A 12,897-nucleotide genomic window follows, 5' to 3' on the forward strand; every position below is an offset into this window, starting at 1 on the left:
CCACACTGTCAATGTCGTCGGCAGAGGAAAGTGTGGGGTTAGGGTTGACCCTGGTTAGCAGCCGTGTTTTGTATCTGTCTATGTCCATGTTGTTTTTAATCAGCCTTTTACGCGGCGCTTTTTTCTCGACCGGGGTATTGATATGTAGTGTAACAGCGGTGTGGTCGGAGAATAAGATCTCGTTGACACTGCATTCTATTTTATTGGAAGCTATACCTTTGGATATAGCAATGTCCAGTATGTCAGGGATCTTGCGCAGATCCGTGGGCCAGTATGTGGGTTCACCAGGTGAGTGGCAGCTAAGTCCTTTTTTCTGAATGCATCGGTAAAGTGCTTGTCCTTTGGGGTTGTTGGTTCGCGAGCCCCACCAGGAGTGTTTGGCATTGAAATCGCCTCCAATTATAAACCTGGGGCCAAGGCTTTCCAAAAGATGACTAAGCTGGACATCCCTAACATTGTACCTGGGTGGGAGATACGCAGCCGCGATTGTGAGGTCGCCGAGCGGGCTGGGCAGCCTAATCTGGGCACACTGCACCCAATCTTGTTGGTATGCTGGTAGTTCAATATATTTAATTCCTTTCTTGATGAGCACTGCAGCTCCACCTCGGGCTCTACCGTTTGGGTGGTTGGTGTAAATAATATCAAAGCCATAGATGGAGAAGTACGATCTCTGGGAGAAGTGAGTTTCTGATATCAGGAGTATATCTGTGTTGGTGGTCTTCACAAAGTGTTCGACCTCTGGTCTGCTATTGCACAGACCGTTCGCATTCCAGATGGTGAGATTCAGCCTTACTTGCATAGCTTACCAACAAAAGTGGCTAGCATTAGCGACATCTGGCTAAATATCTTCTCCATCATTTTTTCCATCATCAACTCCAATCGGGATACCATGGTTTCCATAGCTCCTGTTGCTGACTGCTCAGATTGGCGGGCTTGGCTTTGTGAATTATAATTTCCTCCTCTAAGCGCGTCCGAGAAGCTGACTTGTGGGTCGATTTTAGCAGATGGTAATCCTGAAGTACGCCTGGCTGAGGCATTTGGGGGACGAGAAGCGTTTGGGAACGCCTGCGCCTTGGCCGTTTTATAAACGGCGCAGCCTTTATATGAGGCAGCATGATCGCCTCCACAGTGTACGCAGTACGCTGGTTCCTCTCTACTTTTAGTGCAATCAGCCGAGTTGTGTTTATCGCCGCACTTGACGCATCTATGTTCAAGACGGCAATATCTTTGGGTATGTCCAAACCCTTGACAGCGGAAGCATTGGGTCAAATCTTTGAATTTTAAAGGAGGCTTGATTGTTACCACCGAACTGCATAAACGTTTTATTTTGAATGCCTCATTGTTGTTGCTGGACGGCTCCAGGTTAACGAAAAAGACAGACGTTGGCAATTTCGTATTGCGGCTAATGGCGTTGTGGAGGTCTCTTACATTGTGACCTTGTTCTGCCATTGCTTCCTTAATCTCGACCTTGTCCGTCGAATGATGAAGTCCTTTAACAACTATACGATATGCTCGTTCATCTCGGGGTTGGAATGTATGGTATCTCATGTTGTGCTGATCGAGATGCGCTTTTAAGGCCGTGTAACTTATTTTGTCAGGCAACATGACCCGCACATTGCTGTCTCTTCCTGCCTTGTAAGAGAAAACTTTATCTTTGCCGACAAGCTGGGTAATCGATTCCAGGAGAGCCTTTATGTTGTTTACGTCAGGGATGAACAGTGGGGGGGGTCTAATTGTTCTGGGCTTAGGTTCAGGTTCCGGCTTGTTGATGTCATCAGCATCGTCCTCATCGCTACTATCACTGGATAGTATGGCGAACGAGTTGTTGGCCAGTTTGCGACATGCAGCCTCGCTGGTACTAGGGCCATCTTGGGGGTGCTTACAATAACACATGCGTTAATATTTTTAAGTCTTTGAACGTTTGAGCACTTTTTTATATTTAAACTTAAAAATAAGATTTTAAAAGACACACGTTTTTATTGTGGAAATAATGGCGATGGTTACACTTACCGAAAGTACAAGTGTTTTCCGTAATAATCTTCTCATTGTGTAAATTACCCGTGAAGTGGTTTAAATTAAAGTTCATTAGCGTGACATTATGCGGATTGGTATAGTTTCTTTTCTGGGTTAGAGTGATAGATTTGTTTTGATGAAACGACCGATAATATGGTTTGAGTCTTTGACAATCCCTCAACAAACGTTTATAGCTTATATTTGGCTCCATTTGCTAATTCAAAAGCATAACGACCCTGCTTTATCGTCCGCGCGCACAGCTGATGGCGCAATTTATCGAATTGTCTGAGGGGGGTGCGGGCGTCATACGCACTGATTTGTTGACAAGTGAAAACGGCGCACAAATTGCTTAAATTGGTGACAACAATACCGCAGCATGTCGAAACCAATTACCTTTGTTACGGGCAATGCCAAAAAGCTGGAGGAACTGATCGCCATACTTGGTCCCAATTTTCCCCGTACGGTCATCTCGAAGAAAGTGGATCTGCCTGAGCTGCAGGGCGAGATTGAAGATATTGCGTTAAAAAAATGCAAGGAAGCGGCGCGTCAAGTAAACGGACCGGTGCTCATAGAGGACACTAGCCTATGCTTCAATGCGCTGGAGGGTCTGCCGGGTCCGTATATTAAGTGGTTTCTGGACAAACTGCATCCAGAGGGTCTGTATCGACTGCTGAGTGGCTGGGAAGATAAATCTGCGCGTGCCGTCTGTACTTTTGCCTATTGTGAAAACAGCGTGGCTGAGCCAAAGCTCTTTCAAGGCATAACCGAGGGCGTCATTGTGGAGCCACGTGGTCCGCGCGACTTTGGCTGGTGCGTGTAACAGTGCCATACTAGAGAACTTCTACAAGTAATATGGTGATTTTCTATGCTTACAGGGATCCAGTGTTTCAGCCCAAAGGGTACGAACAAACCTATGCGGAACTGCCAAAGTCTGAAAAGAACAAAATATCGCATCGCTTTAGAGCCTTGGATCTAGTCCAGAAGCATTTTGAAAATGAGAAAAGCTAATCTGCGAAACACTGTTGTCGGTTGTTAAAGAAGAAAACTACGTACATAACGTTCTAATTAAATTTGCTAATACATTTATTTAGTTTTAATATTTGTTCAATCATGTCGAGAAAGTGTTACACCCTAACGCTAAGCAATCACATCTCAGTCATCCTTCTTACTCTTGGGTTTCTTGACCTTTGCAGCCTCCTTTTTGGCGGCACCAGGCACCGGCTTGTCCCAATAATACAGTAATTGCGCGAGAATCACGCCATTGGCAAAAGTAGACGCGCAGAATGTGATGATAATCATCTGATCGCCAGTCTCTTGTATAGATGTAAATATGCGTGCCAGAGATCCGGCGAACATCATTATGACCGTGGCTGCTGACAATTGGCCCGTAGAGCCGGCCTTGTAGTTTGTCAGCGCCTGCGAGAGCTTGCCAACAAGTAGAATGGGAATGTTGCAGCTTTGTATGGTGAGCAGCACCTTCATGGTTGTCAAGCCCGAATTAAGGACATACAGTAGAGCAGCATAGGCAATCAGGAATAAGAACGATTGCAGCTTTCGCCCACCAAAGAACAACACTAGCGCAGCAATGGCCACCGTCTGCAGGGCCAGAAAAGTGTTGTCGCCCCAGGAACTGAATGGATATCCGTTCATAAAGTTGTACGACATATGGAATGTAATGGCCAGCAGATCCAGCATAACGCCCAATAGATTAATACCATCGCCAGATTTGCTATTGAGGATTTTAAGAACCTGTGGCACTTTCACCAGCACCGAGCCGGCGATGATGGCGATACCAAGACCCTTGCTCAGCAGCGCCTTGAAGCACGGGACTGCAAGTAAAATGATAACCATTTGTGACTAGCAGGGCAGTATAACTTACCATCGAGGAAATTGTAATCCAGGAAGTAGTTGTCGTAACACTTCTGGTTCATTAGAAGCAGAGCACCTTTCTTGATAACATCGACCATTTTTGGAAATTTTTAACTTTCTATGTGCTTGACCGACAAGAGTGTCTAATTGGGCCGGCTCTTATCAGGCGGCTACTAGCTTTTGATTGTGCGCTTGAGAATAGATAAAATGAAATTGAAAGCTAAGCAGTACACGTAATACCAACGGCACACCGAGAGCACCAGTTTATTTGGTGTTTTCATTTATTTTTTAGTTGGTATTTTTTTAACAGCCCCCTAACAGCGGCAAGAAGTTATACATTTGCTTAACAGTTATTTGATAGAATTTGAAATTAGCAGCTGCTGACTTTTTCCATAACATTGACTTTAACAGAAAAATAACAGATTCCTAACATTAGGCGTCTTTCGATGGTTGAGCGCAATGAGTGATGAGCGATATTTAATGAAAGTTGAATTCTTACAAGATATGCTTTTAATTATCATTACCACTCCCTTAATGAAATCTGCTCAATTGCTTAAACGCTTTCGTAATTTACTGCATTAACTTATTTATTTTCCGTTATCGATATAAATGATTTCCCAGCACAAGTATCGCTACAATGAGTTATCGGCATTATCAACAACCTATGCCATTTGATTCGTTATAGTTCGCGGTAAGCGTACGCTTAATTTTAAAAATATTTATAGAAAAAAATTAAAAATTATTATTTATTAAAATGAACACACATTAATTAATAAATTAAAGTCGCAAATTATTAAAGACAGAACAATTAATTGATTTTAATTAAATGACCAAAAGTCAACGATAAGACGATGAAAATACTTCAATCTTAATCAATTGATTTTCTTATCGCAATTATATTATTTACTGATTATTAAAGGGTAATTTTATTATTTCGCAAGGTTAGGTCCGGCAAGAACATGGCAATTAATAGCAGAGATCCACACCGGCCCTACCAAGGGACATTGTCACTTGCAGTTCTGATTGGCATGCTTGGTAACGTTTAAACTTTTTAAAAAGCATTTAATTGCACCATACTGCGCCTGCGCTCTATAGCTGTCAGATGTCATTATTTTCAGCTGCAGTAGCTTATCATAGTCCATCGTAAATTGCATTATCTTCATTAATATGGCACGCAGTTTCATTTTTACTGCAGTGGCATTCGTTCAAACTGCTCCAGAAAGCAGCGGCCTAATAAAAGTTATATTATAAACCGTCACTGGTAGGCACGCACACAATCACACATATACACACACACACACACACACACACATTTCCTCAAACTATACATGTACACATAGAGAAAATTGAACTCTATTTGTGTGTAAACAATTCATGTGACATTCTCTGTGAGCGTCGATTCCAAATTGCTTTGTCAAAGGTAAGAAACGTCTCTCGTTATACTTACACATATATTTCGCATTGTCACTCTGTTCAGTTGTTTTTATTGTAATATAAAATTGATTTAAATAGCACACTTTGTGGTTAAAATCAATGGAGCAGCTTTAAACAACAGCGTCTATTATTACGAGCTGGCAACACTGCAGTCGCCGCAGAATTTGCCCGGTGAAATTGTGCTGCAGGATCAGGAACAGAATGCGACAGTAGAAATGGTCCGTTTTGACAAGGGAAAACTCATTGCCAAGGCGGCTAACCTAACCGCCATTAGCTGGGCGCATGCCGTCAACAGTCAGCAGCTATTGGCCGATGCGCTTAGTGGTGAGCATTCCCGATAACAATAAGCCAGACCTGTTAACCTTCACTTAAATTAACCAATGTTCCACCTTAAAGGTGAAATTGATATGATTGAGGCAGATATCGTGCTCGGCCAGCTGAATGGCGAGGGACCAGATTTGCCGGTGATGGCGCATCCGCCTATAAACATATCGGATTTGACGTTGGAGGACTTTTTGCTTCAAATTAAGGCGCACAACGAGCTTCACGAGGGTGCCGAAAAGGGCGTAAAGCTGGACTTTAAATCTATCGAAGTATTTGAGGGTTCGTTGGGCATTCTGGATGAGATCATACCAAAGGTGAGCATGGCCTTACAATATAAAAGGTATCCAATTCACTATAATGCGTATACATAGATGGCCTATCCCATTTGGATAAACGCAGACATTATCAGTGGACCTTTGGAGCAAAACAATTCAGTGCCAGTGGATCCGGCACGCTTCTTTGCCGGATGCATGCGCTACAAACAGGCCGTACTCTCCATTGGCTGGACTACCAGATGGGGCGCAAATTACCGAGAGGGCGAGTACACTCAGGAGCAGTGCAATGCAATGCTGCAGGCCATCAATGACAACAATGTGACCTCTACCGGGCAGGCCATTACTTTTCCAGTGCGTGCCGGCATTGCCGCGAACAGCGCCTCACAACTGCACAATCTGGTGTCCGCTGTGAATGAAACTAGTGAGAGCACTTTGACCATTTGGTCCTCAGCCGACGACTACGTAGATGTGGCGCAGCTGCGCAAGCTAATCTTCAGTTTTGGCTTGGATCGTGTCTATTTGGATGTGCCAGAGGAGCTGTCTTCGAAGCTAGATTTGGGAAACACAGGCAGTGGCGCTGGCACCTTCAATTCGTTGGTTAGCTTCAGCTTCGTCAGCCTGTGCTTCTGGGCCTTTTCGAGCTGGCTTCAGAGCGTATAAACGAACTGTTGCGGTTTTTGTTTACTCTTTTCTTTTTTATTTCAGTTTTATTTTCTTTGTTTTTATGTTACGCGTGTATTCACTGGAAAATGCTCTTTGCGTTTAAGCTTTGTATCACTTCATTTGAATGCGAACGCGAATTGGAGCCGCGTTGTATAAAAGCTAACTAAAAAAATATGCATTAAATTTATATATGAATATAAATATATAATATAAAAATACTTTGGACGTGCGCAGTTTAAATTTATACAAGGGGATTGATAGCTTTGGAGCTAGGATAATCACTTATATACAGTTAAGTTAAGCTACTAAAATAGTCAATGACTTTTGTTTAGGTTATCTTTCACTTTTTGGCACTAATTAATAAATAATCTTATCAATCTCTCTCTATACTTCTGCAGCATGCGTATGAATGTTGGTGCTGTTTTGTGTGAGGAAACTATATGAGCACGATGGATGTTTGTACGAATGGATATGTGTGTATGTGGAGGGATAGTACGTATTTAATGATATAAATGAGGCAACTCGGCAAAAGTCAACATCAATTAACTAACATCTGTTGAGTTTTAATGGCGAGACGTGGCGCGGAGTATGTCTTTGGCTCCCCTAAGGCAATATATTGAAAATGCAAGATGCAACGATATATGTATATTAACTAATTATCACATCTGTTGAGCGGCTCTCGATTAGGCGATCTCTAGACGTGTTGCCGCCGCTGCTCTCGTCATCGCCATCTTCAATGCCCGAGCTGCGCCTGTAATCTAACAGACGCACGCCCACACGATCGTTTTGGTTGGCATTCTGGCGGAAAAGCTGCTGAACAGCTGGTGTTGTGCTAGCCGCACTGACGCCGGCGCCAAACGTGGTGAGCGGACGTAGCATCGACACCTTGGCTTTGGGGTCGTCGGTATGGCAGAGACGCGTCAACTGGCGCGTTGGATACCAGCAGGTACAAATAAGGCCGCCGGCAAGCAGTATGCCCGTAAATATCTGACCAAGCATTACAATGAGTGGAACCAGACCAATGCTTGCAGCGATTTCCTCGCTGACACGAACACGCTCCTCGGCCCACATAAGTGGTAGCATAATGCGTGGCACGCGCGCATAGAGACTAAAATGGTAAATGGAATAAGCTGGTTAGCGTCTGTCTTGCCATTAAGTGAATGATAAACTTACGCAACGCCCGGCACCGGCTCCATCAGATAATTGGCCTGGAAGCCACCACCCACATCCATGGGTACGCCAGCGTTGGGCTCCAGTGCCATGAAGAACTCATGCTTCTCCTTTTCCGGCTGCAGGCCATCCAAAGCGTCCAGATAACTAGGGTCGGCCAGATAAAAATGTGGATAAGACATGTAGATGGATGTGTTGAAGTTACAGCGTCCAACATAAATAACACCAGACGGATTGCATTTGCCATCCACGCACAGGCAACTGGTGTCCGGATACATAGTGCCATTGTCCACAGCGTGTCTGGTGCCACTGAATTTGTATGCAGTGACACCATGGACGCTGATTGTTTCCGTAAAGTCCAGTGGCACGGCGCGGCACATTTTGGGCATATATAAATAGACACTGTCATTGGTGCTCAAATTGGGCGGAAAAAATTCACCCATTGAGCCCATAACCTTGCCACAGGCACCATCAAACGCGCCTGTATGCGTCTTATTATTCCACGAATAGATTTGGCCCATTTTACTAATGTCATCGGCCCCAGTGAACATGTTGATGTCACCATCAAAGCTGGTGCTTCCATTGCGCTCATACTGATAACCAATCCGATCGTAGGGAACGTCATCCGGACTAATTATTTTGCCCAGCGTCACTAACGAATTCACGAAACCCTTGAATAACCACTCCTCGGCGGTGCGCGTCTCACTGACCTTCTGCGTGGAGCTCAGTGTTGTCGATGCCATAAATTGAAAAAACGAGTTCAATTGGTGTAAACGTCGAGCACCAGCCTGTTGGAAAGAATATCATTAGTGAAACTCTAAATTTTAACATCTTAATACTTCAACTTACGTGCGCGACTGTATTGACCGAGGTTACCACATCCTGCAGAGTGCCATTGCTACCGGCAGCATCAAAAAAGAAATAGGCTTTCTTGCGAAAGGACACTGAAGCATTGTGATTGTGCCACTCGATGTCCACCTTATCAGGTTTCTCCCGAAACCGATAAGGTCCCAGTTGTACAAAGTGCGGTTTCTTCGGGGAGCCCTGGTATAAGTCCTCCGGATTAGTCCAGTTGAATAGATAAACATCAAAGTTAAGCGGCAGCGGCGATACTTTCCAGCCCTCATACGCTGGCGACGTGGGGCTGAGTGCCATTTCCTGAAATTGTCATTGATCATATGAAAAGGCGATCAATTATGGTAAATTATAGATGATTGCTTAAATGGAAGGCTCAGTAAACTTAAATGTTTCAATTATATAAAAAATGTAAATAGCTCTCTTACAACATTTTACTTATGTATATGATAAGAAAATAATGGAAAATTTTACAAACTTGAATGGACGAATGAACGTGCTAATTCGTGTACAATTTACAATGAATATGATTTGTTATTAACAAAACTGTATAAACAAAGCATGTAAAGTGATTAATGATCAGAACAACCATTTAGAGTAAGTATCGATCAATCTGTAAATTAGTCGGCGAGGTCAAGATTGCAGAGATATTGGCCCATTTATGTGCCTGTTTGACATTTAGATGTATAAAGTAAGGTCGACTGATAACCCCATAAACCTTTTTTGCGTAGAGCCAACCACTGACTAGAAAATGCTCTATTTCAAAAGTTTGCTGTTTTCGAACAATATGAATTATATTGGTACTTACAATCGGATCAACCTCTCGCAACTTTGTTGGCTATCTATACAATTTCCCGATCGTTTAGTCAAATGTCATGTGAGTGTCACGTTATCAGCCATTCCCGGCGGCCCATCAATAATCCATCACGGCATGTAATCATCGTTTGGTAAGATTCTAGGACTATAGCACTTGGAATAAATCCGAAGCGGCCATTTTGCAATTTAAGTTTGTGGCTATTATCTAGAACTACATTTTCTTTCTTCTTGTTATGTATTCAATATTTTCGAGTTCAGGAAATGACTAACTGATAAAAAGCGATTGGTGTTTTATGTGTGTGCGCGACAGTGTGATAATGGCACGTTTAAATATGCGCTAGTTTAAATGGTCGCATCGTTGGATTGCTGGGTTTCACTGATATAGAAGTCGGTTAAACAGGTGTTTGGTCAAGGGCTGATTTTATTTGTAACACGTAAAGCCTTTTATGAATGTAGTGTGCAGGGAATGCACAAAAAACTAACACACACACACACCTATACAAAAAAAATAAAAACAGAAAACAGCAAAAAACAAGCGATTCAGGCCTCGTTTCTAATCGCCCAATGGCAGTTAGCTCTATTGATAAATGGTTGCTGATAAGATAAAAGTCGTTGTTACGGGAAAAACTGAAATTGTTTGTTTATTCAGAGTATCGCACGTAAATATTTCCGCTGGGAACATAATTGCAAAATAGATCAGAGACCCGATTAACCTTGCAGCTGTTCCAGTGATTCATGTCACAATGAACGATTCTGATATATCAATCGATATGGGACGAAATACCAGCTACCAGCTGCTCGAGACTTTCAACTAAGTCGCTTAGTCACTTGCCAAATTATAGAACGCAGTGTAATGTGACCATAAAAAACTATCTTATCTATTTTTTTGTGAACACCTGCACACTTTCAATTCTTGGTGTCTTTGTGGAAATTGATTCCAATTGATTTGGAATCAGACAACTGGTAAACCCCCCAATACCCTGCGCCAACACCACACTAATTGTATGCTAATGAGCGAGGTTCACGCGCAGTTGACCTCTCATCGTTTTGGCAAATTGGCTGAAATGGAAGAACATGATTCTCTTATGTCTAGAGATGGAATTTGAGTCAACGAGCAATGACTGATGTAACTAGACAGTAACTGTTTGATTATATAAGACCTGATAGCAATGAGGCAAGAATCATACAACTTACCTTGCCGCGCATGCGCGTAAATATGTCAATCCAGTTGCGCAGCAGATAAACGCCGCCGGCTATGCAGCAAGCGCCCAAGATGACAATGCCCAGCCGCCAGGCCCAGTGACGCGAACGTGATGTCATCTCTAGCTGTTGTTGTTGCTGTTGCGATTTTCGATGACGATTACTGCCAACGTCTCTGGCCTTGCCTGTATTAGAGGCCTTTTCTGTTACTCTTGTTGCGGTTGTAGTTGTGCAGGAAGCTCTGCTCGCTCGTTGTGCGCCTGTTCTCTTGCTCTTGCTGCGCTGCACTGACGCTAAGCGTTTGTATATTCTCGTCGCCGCAGTCGTTGACGCTGCCTGCACACACACGCATAGAGATAAGCCAAAAAAAAAGAGAGTGTTAAAGTCCAGTACATACATACATATGTACATGTATATGTGCTTGGGCGAGCTACGGCTTATCGTTATTGCTATTAAAGGCGTCAAAGGCTCGTCTAGTAACTTTAAGAGCGTTAAAAGAGCGGCACATTAGAGAGGCCGTGTTAATATTAAAACGGATCACGAAACGAAGCACAGCGATGCGAAGCTATATTGCGTCGCAATTGCAAATATTACAATGTGTTTTACTTTGTGGTATGTTGCCCTTAATACTTAACAATAAAAATAAGAGAATTCGAACAGCTCACCAGTAATACGCTTATAGAAAGTTTCAATGCTATTGCTTTTCATTGTTTCAGGCAGGTCAGGCTCTAAACCAGTTGGATTTTTTTTTATAGGAGTGGGAGTCAAAAGTTGCTATTTTTACTATACTGCCGTTAAGGCCTGTTAATGGTGGAGCAATAATATTTAAACATTCCTAGACATACATATGTATGTACATATGTGCGTTCGTTTGTTATTGATGCACACGTAGCAAGGTTAAATAAACATCGGGAAAAACCAGTTTTTCAATGCTCAGGTTGCTGCACTCCGTTAAATCCACGCGCTTTACAGAAACGCCCAACGTCGCCTCTTTTTTTTGTGCTCTGATTACTTTACGCGTTATTTAAACAGATTATGAATTTTTTTCTTAGCAAAGTGCGAATTCACTTGTGGCAACAGAAAAATAATCACGCGAATTTAACACTTAGTCATGAAAAGGGGTGAAAACTTTGTATCGAGCTGTTGCTGGGCAAGGCAGTTAAATTGAAAACAACGCCTATCTTTAGCATAATTAATGAATAATTTAAAAAAAAAAAGAATAGGTTATTATTACTTGCACAGGAATCCTTGAGTTGTCGTGCGCATCACTTCCGCAACCTGTTGACATGTTATGCGGTTTTGCTACGTTTATATGCTTTAGTTGTTGTTCTTGTTGCTATTATCCACCTATAAATAGACCAAACCACAGTGCAATGTGCCAAAATGAACATATGTATGTACTATGTTCCTTGGGTCCGTATCTGTATTTGTTGTTTGCTTAATCTGCAAACTCACTAACGATGCGTCACGTTTTGGTTTGCGAAACGCAACTTCAATCAAATGACATAAACAACAACAAACAGCCGTATATGTATGTATATTTGTTTAATGTTTTAAAAGCGATATTAACAGGAACGATTGTTGAGCCAGCGCTGTGCAATAAACGCTCTTGCGCCCGCGCCTTGTACTCTCTGCCGAGCACGCTCTCACACATACACTCTCACACACTAACTGGCTCTCAGCAACAACAAATTAGAATATGCGTAGGGTTTTTTTCTTACGTTTTAGCTCTTAGGCGGTTGTTTTATTTTCTTCGTCTGCGACTTTGCTTAACACTTTTTGCACTTGTCACTTCTACTGCTTCTTCTTATGCTTCGAAACGCATGCCATTTTTCAATCGCATGCTTTGTTTTCGTTTTCAAATACTTTTCAATTGGTATCAATTTTAATTACACGAATATAAATATTCATTGCGACAGTATCATTCGAAACGTTTCTTTAAATGCGCTTTCTGATTTTACTGCATTTGTGTTTGTATTGCGGCGTCTATTTCTTGCATACTTTTGTCTCACTCGCACGCGTTAGTTTTAATCAGTAGACAACGACGCACCGTTAACTTGATCTTGAACTCGGCCAAATAGCCACACGACTTTAGATCTTCGTGTCTGAGCGGCACTGCGCCTGTTCTGCGACTGAAACTATTTTTTGTTTTCAGAGTGCCACCAAGCAGCAATTATACATTTTTCATTAAAAGCAAGCAGGAACGCATTTATAATCAGCTGGTCGACCTTATAATACCCTACAAATATGGATATTTTCTTATAACTATAACTAGAAC

The 12,897-nt window shown here is 42.5% G+C and overlaps 4 protein-coding genes across 5 annotated transcripts; 2 read left to right on the top strand and 2 right to left on the bottom strand.

Moving 5' to 3' along the window:
* Positions 1-2,179: 2,179 nt before the first annotated feature.
* On the top strand, positions 2,180-3,099 carry LOC135426087 (inosine triphosphate pyrophosphatase). Its single transcript, XM_064679076.1, has 2 exons — positions 2,180-2,823; positions 2,889-3,099. The coding sequence occupies exons 1-2, from the start codon at positions 2,390-2,392 to the stop codon at positions 3,019-3,021; spliced, it is 567 nt and encodes a 188-aa protein (XP_064535146.1). The 5' UTR covers positions 2,180-2,389; the 3' UTR covers positions 3,022-3,099.
* Positions 3,079-4,195, bottom strand: LOC135426086 (mannose-P-dolichol utilization defect 1 protein homolog). The gene is made up of 2 exons (XM_064679075.1): positions 3,893-4,195; positions 3,079-3,842 (listed from the first exon to the last, which is right to left on the bottom strand). The coding sequence occupies exons 1-2, from the start codon at positions 3,978-3,980 to the stop codon at positions 3,166-3,168; spliced, it is 765 nt and encodes a 254-aa protein (XP_064535145.1). The 5' UTR covers positions 3,981-4,195; the 3' UTR covers positions 3,079-3,165.
* An 858-nt stretch (positions 4,196-5,053) lies between these two features.
* On the top strand, positions 5,054-6,796 carry LOC135426085 (protein FAM151B). Its single transcript, XM_064679074.1, has 4 exons — positions 5,054-5,302; positions 5,395-5,640; positions 5,713-5,954; positions 6,012-6,796. The coding sequence occupies exons 2-4, from the start codon at positions 5,532-5,534 to the stop codon at positions 6,573-6,575; spliced, it is 915 nt and encodes a 304-aa protein (XP_064535144.1). The 5' UTR covers positions 5,054-5,302; positions 5,395-5,531; the 3' UTR covers positions 6,576-6,796.
* Positions 6,757-12,760, bottom strand: pes (peste). Of its 2 annotated transcripts, XM_064679068.1 has the most exons (6): positions 12,341-12,760; positions 11,854-11,966; positions 10,614-10,955; positions 8,598-8,906; positions 7,752-8,536; positions 6,757-7,686 (listed from the first exon to the last, which is right to left on the bottom strand). In XM_064679068.1, the coding sequence occupies exons 2-6, from the start codon at positions 11,905-11,907 to the stop codon at positions 7,227-7,229; spliced, it is 1,950 nt and encodes a 649-aa protein (XP_064535138.1). In that variant the 5' UTR covers positions 11,908-11,966; positions 12,341-12,760; the 3' UTR covers positions 6,757-7,226. The 2 variants fall into 2 exon arrangements, with proteins under 2 accessions (XP_064535138.1, XP_064535139.1); XM_064679069.1 differs by lacking the exon at positions 11,854-11,966.
* Between the last annotated feature and the right edge of the window lie 137 nt (positions 12,761-12,897).

This window comes from Drosophila montana, unplaced genomic scaffold (assembly GCF_035044405.1).
Source record: "Drosophila montana isolate Dmon_TW-CO22-7 unplaced genomic scaffold, ASM3504440v1 contig_1964_1, whole genome shotgun sequence".
In the NCBI taxonomy this organism is placed as follows: Eukaryota; Metazoa; Arthropoda; class Insecta; order Diptera; family Drosophilidae; genus Drosophila; species Drosophila montana.

Bases quoted from the DNA above. Each gene is read 5' to 3' on its own strand.
- LOC135426087 (XM_064679076.1), top strand. From the start codon at position 2,390: ATGTCGAAACCAATTACCTTTGTTACGGGCAATGCCAAAAAGCTGGAG. The intron at 2,824-2,888 runs GTGCGTGTAACA...CTATGCTTACAG, and splicing joins GGTCCGCGCGACTTTGGCTG to GGATCCAGTGTTTCAGCCCA.
- LOC135426086 (XM_064679075.1), bottom strand. From the start codon at position 3,980: ATGGTCGATGTTATCAAGAAAGGTGCTCTGCTTCTAATGAACCAGAAG. The intron at 3,843-3,892 runs GTAAGTTATACT...TTTTACTTGCAG, and splicing joins GGATTACAATTTCCTCGATG to TCCCGTGCTTCAAGGCGCTG.
- LOC135426085 (XM_064679074.1), top strand. From the start codon at position 5,532: ATGGTCCGTTTTGACAAGGGAAAACTCATTGCCAAGGCGGCTAACCTA. The intron at 5,641-5,712 runs GTGAGCATTCCC...TCCACCTTAAAG, and splicing joins ATTGGCCGATGCGCTTAGTG to GTGAAATTGATATGATTGAG. The intron at 5,955-6,011 runs GTGAGCATGGCC...GCGTATACATAG, and splicing joins TGGATGAGATCATACCAAAG to ATGGCCTATCCCATTTGGAT.
- pes (XM_064679068.1), bottom strand. From the start codon at position 11,907: ATGTCAACAGGTTGCGGAAGTGATGCGCACGACAACTCAAGGATTCCT. The intron at 10,956-11,853 runs GTAATAATAACC...GTGTGTGTGCAG, and splicing joins ACTCAAGGATTCCTGTGCAA to GCAGCGTCAACGACTGCGGC. The intron at 8,907-10,613 runs GTAAGTTGTATG...TGACAATTTCAG, and splicing joins TTACGCGCATGCGCGGCAAG to GAAATGGCACTCAGCCCCAC.